The sequence below is a fragment of the Orbicella faveolata genome, unplaced genomic scaffold (genome assembly GCF_042242905.1).
Source record: "Orbicella faveolata isolate gen_17 unplaced genomic scaffold, um_ofav_v1 contig_25, whole genome shotgun sequence".
In the NCBI taxonomy this organism is placed as follows: domain Eukaryota; kingdom Metazoa; phylum Cnidaria; class Anthozoa; order Scleractinia; family Merulinidae; genus Orbicella; species Orbicella faveolata.
The window spans coordinates 5,784,833-5,795,000 of NW_028301553.1; the positions used below are offsets into that span (position 1 = coordinate 5,784,833).

At 40.3% G+C, this 10,168-nt stretch overlaps 1 protein-coding gene and 1 long non-coding RNA gene across 6 annotated transcripts in view; one reads left to right on the forward strand and one right to left on the reverse strand.

Annotated features, from left to right (window-relative positions):
- LOC149108715 (uncharacterized) overlaps positions 1-7,978 on the reverse strand; it is a 68,004-nt gene extending 60,026 nt beyond the window's left edge. For 4 of the 5 annotated variants that reach the window (XM_089293131.1, XM_089293127.1, XM_089293129.1 and 1 more), the window contains exons 1-4: positions 6,755-7,978; positions 5,007-5,138; positions 2,787-2,960; positions 361-534 (exon numbers count right to left, since the gene is read on the reverse strand). In XM_089293131.1, coding sequence (XP_089149257.1) covers positions 361-534; positions 2,787-2,960; positions 5,007-5,138; positions 6,755-7,799 — 1,525 coding nt within the window. In that variant the 5' untranslated portion in view covers positions 7,800-7,978. The remainder of the gene's footprint in view (positions 1-360; positions 535-2,786; positions 2,961-5,006; positions 5,139-6,754) is intronic. The other variant, XM_089293130.1, reaches the window with a different exon arrangement.
- A 9-nt stretch (positions 7,979-7,987) lies between these two features.
- LOC149108716 (uncharacterized) lies at positions 7,988-9,446 on the forward strand. Its single transcript, XR_016208241.1, has 3 exons — positions 7,988-8,136; positions 8,287-8,347; positions 9,172-9,446. It is a non-coding gene; the product is annotated as an uncharacterized LOC149108716 (long non-coding RNA).
- The last annotated feature ends 722 nt before the right edge of the window (positions 9,447-10,168 follow it).

Sequence of the window (10,168 nt, forward strand, 5' to 3'; positions counted from 1 at the left end):
CTATTGAACCAAAACAGTCATCGCTAGCAGGTTCCATGTCGTATCCTGGGCTAATCCCCGCTCATAAAAACCAATGTTCCAAATAACGCTTATGACACTTGTAGAGATATGACTATCATGCCAAATTGCCCCCTATTATCCGCACAGTCGCGGGGCTGGGAGGCGAGGATTTACATTGGAAAGACAGTTTTGTTCACCTGTCTTGCAAGTAGGTATTATAGGAACTGCAATCTCCTGTTAGTTTTAGATAACTGCAGATTGGGAAATTTATCATAATCTCCTAGACACTTGAGGGTGTTGACTTCTGGCGCAGGCTAGCGTGGAAATATGTACACTACAGTAAATTATGACGCAGATTACCTCTGACAGAGCCTTGCTTTAGAACGTGGGATGCCGAAACTTTTCTTGTCTGGCTGTGTGATTCTCTAGGTTGTGCCTGTGAAACGTTCCCGTGGTGACCATCCATGCGTTGTGTCTCCAACTTTGTCTCCACAATTTTAGCTCTGGGCATTTGATGGCTAGTTGAGTTCGATTCTGTAAAGAAAAGGTAGGTTTTTATTTTTTACTCCTGTTACACGTTTTTGCAGATCAATCCTTGACATACAAAATTTTTTCTAACCGCACAAATTTAATTTTACTACGCCGGAGAAATTTGAACGCATCTTTATTTCTACGGTTAGGCCTATCGTCCACGCGAATCGGTCCGCACGAAAACGGAGCTTTTCAAAAACGCTCTTCAAACCGGAGGAATTCGTTCTCAAATTTCTCCAGCGTAGAGTGGAAAGGGCCTGAAACCTCAATTCAATAAAAAAATGTGAAAGCGCCATGCGCTCTATTTCGCTGACGTGGCCAGCAGTCATGCACATTCATTGCAACAAAAGAAAGTGTTTAGATAAGACAAGAGTTCAGCTCCTACAGGATTGGTTAGGTACGCCAACATGGCCCCCATTTCATTGTTTTTGGCTACCAATATGGCTGCTGTGACGTCATGTGAAAACACTCTATGAGGTACAGGTAAAGTCTGTGTCGGGCAAAGTGGTCAATACCGCCGGAGCTTACTCACGTTTCCTGGCATGATGCGAAAAGGAGTACCTCTAGCTCTTTAGCATCCCGGAATATCAGTCGACCATCTCAGGGTTACCCTCAGCTTAATTACCTCAGTACGCACTTTTATTATTCAACTTTCATACACTGTACGAATTCCGATTTTCTGATTGGCTGATTTGTACCACGTGATACTGAGTTGTGACGAAACAACCTTTTTTACGTCATTATCGTGGTGTAATAGCCGTGGTGTAAATTCATCACACCACTGCCAATTACACCGTAGTGGTTTCAATGCAGTGTTTCTTTGTGCAATGTATTCAATTCGAATAATTAAAATGTTAACGCACTCATTGCTCGTGAATTGTCGGGATTTACCTTTACAAGTTCACTAACAATGAACCAGAAATTTCAATACCACACGAGGCTTTGCCGAGTGCGGTATTGAAAATTTCGAGTGCATTTTTAGTGAACGAGTACAGGTTAATCCCGATAATTCACGAGCAATGAGTGCGTTAACCTGTAAATGTACCACACCTGGGTAGAGAAAGGCACGGTAAGGGCGCAGTGATGAGAGTGCTCGCCTTCCACCAATGTCCATGGCCTCGGTACGATGCCGGCCCGAAGTCACAAGTGAGTTGAATTTGTTATTGGTTCTCGCCTCGCTCCGAGGGTTTTTCTCCGATTCCTTGCGACTAGGATATTGGAAGTGGACAAATTGGAATTTGGAGATTTTGGTCGGAAATTAATTAATACGCGACTCGGCAATTTCTGCGGCTTCCGAAAACACGCGGGATATTGGTGTCATACGATTGCCCATGCTTATTACATCTATTTTGACATCACTGGTGATCCTTGCAATCTGATTGGCCCTCAGCAGTGCGATTTATTCACTAATCGCACTATTTTTGCCACTAAAACAAAACAACGTTTGTATAAAGTAAACAATCGAATTGCAGGAGAGCCAGCACTGTTGTGTGCTCTAAATCGCATCTCTTTCTGTTCTACACACAAAATAAGATATAAGAGCATTTCCAGTTCGTGTTTAAAAAAACGGACCACTCAATCAATAAAATACTGGTACAAAATTGATGAAGTAAAGTGGTGTTTGAATTCAGTGGAGTGCAACTTTGGTCAGAAATCATACGTGATTTCTAGTAGAACTCTTGCCGCGCGCTCCTTCGACTTTGAAATCACGTGTATAATTTCAGACAAATTAATTACACTCCACAAAGTTCAAAATTGTAAGACCCGAAGTAGAATTGAACTAATCGCATCCGGTAACAAATATCGAGAATAAGGTGTTTTGAGAACGTTGTTTCAACGAAAAAGTCTGTAACGTTTTCCATAAGTTTCAAAAATTGTAGGGAAAATGAGAAAGAGGATAATTTTAAGTAGGCAAGTAAGCTCAATTAGGGAATTGTGAGCTTTGTATTGTAATGTAAGTCATGTTTTGTTGTTATGGATAGGCAGCCTTCATATTCTTGAAAGCATTCGAGAAGTTTCGTTCGATCGATCGATGGTTCGGATAGAGAATTAGCCTATCAGCAATCCACTTTAAATACGAGCCAGCAGCCAATCAGCAGTTCCCTTATAATCGATGAAACTCACAATCTCGTTTAGGTTTAGATCACTGCAGATTGGGAAATTTATCATAATCTCCTAGACACTTGAGGGTGTTGACTTCTGGCTCAGGCTAGTATGGAAATATGTGCACTACAGTAAAATATGACGAAGATTACCTCTGTCAGAGCCTTGTCTTAGAACGGGGGAAGCCGAAACTTTTCTTGTCTGGCTGTGTGATTCTGTAGCATGCACCTGTGAAACGTTCCCATGGTGACCATCCATGCGTTGTGTCGCCAACTTTGTCTCCGCAATTTTAGCTCTGGGCGTTGGATCGCTAGTTGACTTCGATACTATAAAGAAAAGGTAGGTTTTTATTTTTCACTTGTGTTACACGTTTTTGCAGATCAACCCTTGACATACAAAATTGTTTCCAAACGAACACATTCAATTTTACTCGAAGAATTTTGAGGCTACGTCTACACTGCGCCGGAGAAATTTGAACGCATCTTTATTTCTACGGTTAGGCCTATCGTCCACACTAAACGGTCCGCACGAAAACGGAGCTTTTCAAAAACGCTCTTCAATCCGTAGCAATTCGTTCTCAAATTTCTCCAGCGTAGTGTGGTGGGGCCTTAAACCTCAATTTAAAAAAAATATATGAAAGCGCCATGCGCTCTATTTCACTGACGTGGCCAGCAGCCATGCACATTCATTGCAACAAAAGAAAGTGTTTCCATAAGAAAAGAGTTCAGCTCCTACAGGATTGGTTAGGTACACCAACATGGCCCCCATTTCATTGTTTTTGGCTACCAATATGGTTGGTGTGACGTGATGTGAAAACACTCTATGAGGTACAGGCAAAGTCTGTGTCGGGCAAAGTGGTCAATACCGCCGGAGCTTACTCAAGTTGTGGGTGTATTAACCAAGTAGGGGACTTATGTCCTATTGTTAAGCACCTGCACTTGTACGAATCCATAAATAAATAAATAAAAATAAAAGTTTCCTGGCATAATGCGACCAGGGGCCCGTTTTTCGAAAGCTCCGGGAACTTTTCGGGCCCGGAAAGCTATTTTTAACTAGTCTGTATCTAAAATCAGAGAGGTGTATACGCCTAAAACTTTTTGTATGAAGAGAACCTCTCTCGATATTAAGAATACGTGAATAAAACAGTTCTGTAATCGTAAAGTCTGAGATTTTGCTACGGCTTTCCGGGTGTGAAAAAGTTTCGGGACCTTCAAGAAAAGGGCCCCCGGAGTATTTCTAGCTCTCTAGCATCCCGGAATGTGAGTCGACCATTTCAGGGTTACCCCCAGCTTAATTTTGCCGGTACGCACTTTTGTACCACACCTGGGTAGAGAGTAACACTGTAAGGGGAGCAGGGATGGCCTAGTGGTTAGAGCACTCGCCTTCCATCAATGTAGCTCGGGTTTGATTCCGGCTCGGTGCCATATGTGGGTTGAGTTTGTTGTTGGTTTTCGCCTTGCTCCAAGGGTTTTTCTCCGGGTTCTCCGTTTTTCCTCCCTCCACAAAAACCAACACTTCCAAATTCCAATTTGATCAGCATAGAGGACGTGAACGAATTGGAATTTGGAGATTTTGGTCGGAAAATAATTGATACGCGACTCGGGCAATTTCTGCCACTTCCGAAAACACGCGTCATATTGACCTCACGCGATTACCCATGCTTATTACATTCATTTTGAAATCACTGGTGATCTTGCAATTTAATTGGCTCTCAGCAGTGCAGTTTATTCACCAATCGCACTATTTTTGCCACTACTAAACAAAACAACGAATCCGATTTCAAGCTTTGTTTAAAGTAAACAGTCAAATTGCAGGAAAGCGAGCACTTTTGTTTGTTCTAAATCGCATCTTTTTCTGTTCTGCGTAAAACCGACCACTGGATGAATAAAATATTGGTACTGACCAAAATCCTATATTGCGCGATTTCAACATGGATGTAGTAAAGGGATAGTTGAACTTAGTGGAGTGCAATTTTGGTCTGGAATTATACGTGATTTCAAATAGAACTCTTGCTGCGCGTTCGTTCGACTTCAGACAAATTACACTTCACTAAGTTCAAAATTGTAAGACATGAGGTCGAATTGAACTAATGGCATCAATAACAAATATCGAGATTAAGGTGTTTTGAGAACTTTGTTTCAACGAAAAAGTCAGTTGCATTTTCCATAAGTTTCAAAAACTGTAGGGAACAAGAGAAAGAGGATAACTGACGTGTGAATGGCGGAGGTGTCTAATCTCAGGTATCCAATTATAAAAAGTTGTAATTGGACCCCCGCGTGATCGCGCGCCGATTACGTGGCCAACATGGGCGCGGAGCCGGAACCAATCGCGACCAAGATCGATTACGATGCAAATGACAAAAACACTCCTACCATCTTCCAATTTCAGCTTCCTTCGAGCGCTTAAAGCACGTGAACCCACTTCAGCCGTATGCGCTGTTTTTCCAGGTGTTGACCCTGGTCTTTCCTTCTGATTTGTCGTACTTGTATCCTCTGTGAATGTGTCTGCAGAGAGATTTATTACTAATATTAACATAGATCAGTGTTACGTGTCAAAACAAATCCATAATGAGATGGATACAATATCAAATACTCATATACACCTCAAACTTGAAAGGCTGTGTTGGCTGGCTAAGGCTTATACCTGCTAAGACGCTAATGAAAACTTCAAAGCCTTCCAAGTGTTGGGGAGAATGTATTAATAAAATCGTCTCTCTCTCTTTGCCCTTTTTCAAATTTTAGATGTGCCTCGATTGAATCTACATTTGACATTACAAAGGGGTGGAATTCAAGAATAAAGCTACTGTAGCTAAGTTGAAGCTCATTAAATAGCCCGGCTACAAGGATGGTATAAGCGTATGTGAATAGCTATACGAAGGATCTGGTGTTTTGCCAGCTGCAAGTTGAGAGTTGCTCGGTACTATGTTCGACCTTAATCTTGTAAAAACAAATGAACCGCTCGCTCAAAGTGAAGCGTCTTGCTGTCTTAAACAATTACACCAAAACATCCTGTTAATTAATTTGTTACTCTAATCTTATGTTTTACATTATGTTTTTAGCGTTATAATACCACCTCGATATAAACTCGGTTTTTGCGTGCCCAAGAAATGATGGCGTCTCAAAGAAAATCTCCTTGAAATAATGATTTCGATTCCAATTATTTCTTTGGATACAAAGTAGTATTAAACTTCTCGCTTTATCGAAACTGGGTGCGTTCTAAATTGACATTATATCTTGCAGCTTTGTACGCTCTCATTAGTTGATCCGACAATTTTGAAGTTTGAAGTTACATAACGGTAAATTTTCTTTAAGTATTCTCGGGAACTGCGGACTTATCCAGTAATATTTCTTAAGTTTCGAAAATTTCATCTCTGAAATTTCTGGTCCTTTTAAAGTTTGCTCCGGAAACTGTATGTCTTGCTTTCTGACTGGCTCCCGGTTAACAGTGACTAACCGGCGTTCATATATCTTCGAATTTATCATAAATGGAAAATGGAATGGTGATGTGTTAACTTGACTACGAGCAGTCCCTCTTTTTCCTCAGTTCACTGAGCAAGAAGTAAATTCAAATAGAGCGGAACTTTCCTACGGAGCAGCCTTTATAAGATCCAGCTTACGATCAGTGAGAATTCCGTTATAGTAAAAATGTGTGGAGAGTTTCACCTTTTCGTTTCAAATTCAATAAAGTGAACCATTCAACATATCCACTGAACAGAGATGTTTTTCATGCAAATCGAGATCGTATAGCCTGCAGCGCTGTGTAAGTCCAGACAAAGATCTGTTGCCTAAATGAACTATATTATTCACCTGAAAAAGTTGGCAAATTGGCAAAAAGAGTGTTTTGAAACTGCAAAAAGCTAGAAATATGACTACTGGATGGTGTGCAGCCGTTTTCAGTTCCTATTCCACCGTTTCTCTGCTTCCAGAATGTACTTACCGTAGATGCCTATGGTTTCTGACCCGAGAAATGAGCGAGAAGAAGCGGAAAAATAAAATGTAATTCGAAAGTGGACTTTGAGAAAGCCTAACATCAACTTTTTTGCATAATCACAACTTTGTTATATAAACAAAAGTCGGCCAGAAAAATGCACGACTGTAAATTAAATGCTGTTCCAGTTTACCTCTATCTTGCTTGATGAAATGTTTCTTGCGCGGCCGCACAAGTTTGAAGACAGGCTCATGATCCAGCAGTGGAATTTTGCTCCTTTCATTCTTTGGCTCGAGAGGCGCTGCCAAAGGCACTGTGATGTCCTCTGCCATAAGACGTTTATCAGAAGGAACTGTAACTGAGACGATAAAGGTATCTTTGTACGGGATGAAACAGAACTGGCCAGGTTTCTGTTGCAACGCCTCCGCCAACCTCTTTTCATCTCGAGCGCATAACTCATAAGGTGCCCATACCGTTACCCCTTTGTATTGTGTTAGATCAACTATACTTGTGATAAGGTTAAAGTCCCCTCCAATGATAAACGACGATAGCTTTTCCTTCTCACAAACTTCACGCGAGAACCAAACGAGACCATCCAATCTTTTTAATGCTGGTTCCAATTCCTTAGTGGTTGTAGTGTTTCTCATTCGACAACGTGGCCCGTGCCATGAAACTGCCAAGAAGGATACTTTTGTTGTTTTACATGTCAATTTAACCATGGCAGTTCTTGTGCGTATCTCACTCACGTCTACGTTAGGATCTTTCCCAAGCCTTTCCACAATTTCTTTGATTGAAGAATCCTCAAGGTCTACTTCTTTGCCCTGAAAATCGGTCTCGCGCCACATCACTGCTACTTTACTAAGTTTCCTTCGACGAAAGTCGTTTGGACCAGAGAAAAATATGTTTGGACGAACGAACTTATATGAAGGGCCATCATTGCCACATGTCGCGACTTTCTCAAATGACCCTGGAACTTCTTGACAAAATATCACAGAGGCAGGGGAGCGCTTGATAGTTGATACAATCAGGTTCCTCCGTTCACCTGCAGTTCCCCCATGTCCGTTCATGTTGATTGTCATGATGCCAAAAGATGATGAAAGCCGTTTAAAATCTTTATCTTCAATGACCTCTACCGTCTTGGATTTTTTTTCATCTTTCCAGACATCTAACATTTGACTCTGAGCATCTTTACAGACTGTAAACGCTTCTGAAGTTTCTGCTTTTGTAGGATTTGCCATCGATCAGATAATACGGACACCTTTGCAGCAATAGTCGTGCTCGTTTGTTATTTTGTTCTCTTTAGCCAATGAACTATGTAGCCTCGCGATTGCGGAAAAAATCAGTCACAACATCACTACACCAATATTCCCACCTCCCGGCACGGCGGAAAAACCGCTGATTGGCTGAAAATCTTGGAGCATGCTCAAGCGCTCGCCGCTGACAATTTGCGGCTGCAAACGAGTTTCGAAAATGTCTGAATATTTTGCAAGCGGGAGCATCGAACAACAAGAAATATTGTGGATTTTTACCCAGTTAGAACTTCTACTTGTCGCAGAGAATGCGGATTAAGCAAAAGTAAGTATGTTGCAAATGTTAGCCTGGTTTTGTTTCCTTCTTTGAGTGTTATTCTTTGTGTTGTGATTTATTTTGTCCGTTGGTGTCGTGTTCATTTTGTGCCGAGCGGAAGCACCTGCTTAGCTTATTTACAATACTCTTCTGCTGCAGATATTGGAGTACAGATGACTTAACACAATGAACACAGCATAATGGAAAGCTATGTTGAAAGGTAAGCCAAGCTCGATGAGTCTACATTTGAAAAGTTGAAGATTTTGTTCGCTATCATTTGAATTACCCGTCATATCTTGACTTGCCTCTGGGAAGAGACCCGTTAGGTTTTTTTGTCTGCCATGTTCATATAAATAAGTGACGAAAACCGTTGACACTGTACTACAAATGAGCTTAATTTTGTAGATTTCAGGATATAAATCTTACATACAATGAACATTTTAAAAGCGTAGCCAACTTATGTCCAGTCCGGATATCAGCATACTATTCAAGGTGACACATTTCTTTCTACGTTTGGATATATCCTCTGGCTTGTGTTGTCTACAATTGAAAAGTTCTTGCAGCAGTGCAAGAATCTGATATGACAGATGTACACTAAGGTTTGTTGTTATTGAATGGACTAATTGCGTTGTTTTGAAAGAGTTTTTAAAGGTTATCGTGTAAAATTATTTTTTGACCTGAAGGCAGACTTTTTTGGGTTTAATTAGTCAGATGATGATGAGGTTAATGAAATGTTTTTGTTTATTTATTTTTTATTGAGTGAAACCTCAAGAAGTAACAATCCTTTTGTTGTACTTCATGATTATGTTGTACTACATGATTTAAATTTCCCAGTTACAAAGCTAGCAAAATGACTGAGGTATTCACAATATAGGTTGAAAGAAGTTGCGTAGTCTTCAATGCTCTACGCAGTATTGTATAATGTATGAACAGTGCAGATACTAAGTTAATGACATTTCTTCTTGCAATGTAATAAGTATTCAAAGGATGAAGCCAAAGTATAGCTTAATTTAATTTTACATTTTTTCCTCTTTTTTTACACAGTTAGACCTCAGATTTTCACAGCTCTCCTCCTCTCTTTCAATGACTTGATTCTCTGGCTGGGGACAGTGTGACGTGGCCATGTACATCAACGTGAAGAAGTTTTTTTCCTGGATGAAATGAATGCCATCTTCCTTGGAGAGGATACTAAATGATATGTTCCTTTCATAAAAAGATTTAGGAATAATAAAAGGGATAATTACGGAACCAAATGCATGGAACAAGTATTTCAGGATTCCCCAGTAATTAATAAAGAAAAATGTTTGAAGACAGAAAAATTATAGCTTGGTAAACAACTTGGTTGGGAGTAGACTTCTTAAAAATTTGTAGATCATAATATTTTGGTGTGGAAGGTTATGCGATATTTAGCAGTAATTTATTCTTTGCAATCAAGGTGAATAGTGGCTGTTATTTAAAGGTTAAATAACACCCAATAGCACTTCCATTTACATCAGAAAGGTGGCACTTCAGTCCGCAAATAATCGAGTACAACTAATGGGAAGGATAACATTCCCCAGAAGAATTGTTTACTTCTTGAACGAACTTTGACAGCCAGTAGTTGAGACTGCATGCAGGCATATCTGTAATGGCCGTTTCCAAAGTTTGCACTCTTTCTTCAAAGTCTTTCGTGGTAAAAAGACCGCCGGGTTCCAAAGTACAGGACTTCACTAATCGATGCAGTTTCCATTCCTCGAAAGCCTTACACGACCATTTGGCTTTATAAGCTGTTGATTTCGGTACTGCATTATCAACACTTTTCTTCTCATCCTCCACACTTTTCGGCTACCGAAATCTCTCGAACGACTTTCTTGCGATATACATCCTGACTGAACGACAACTTGTAAATGCTGGCAACCCCAGCAACTTTCACATCTCAGAATAAATTAAATCGCACTATAAATGCAAATTAATTACGCTGGTAAAAAATATCATTGATATTGAAATTATCGAGGAAGGAATGTTAGACAGCAAACAATTCTAATTGGAAGTCTTTGTTTAT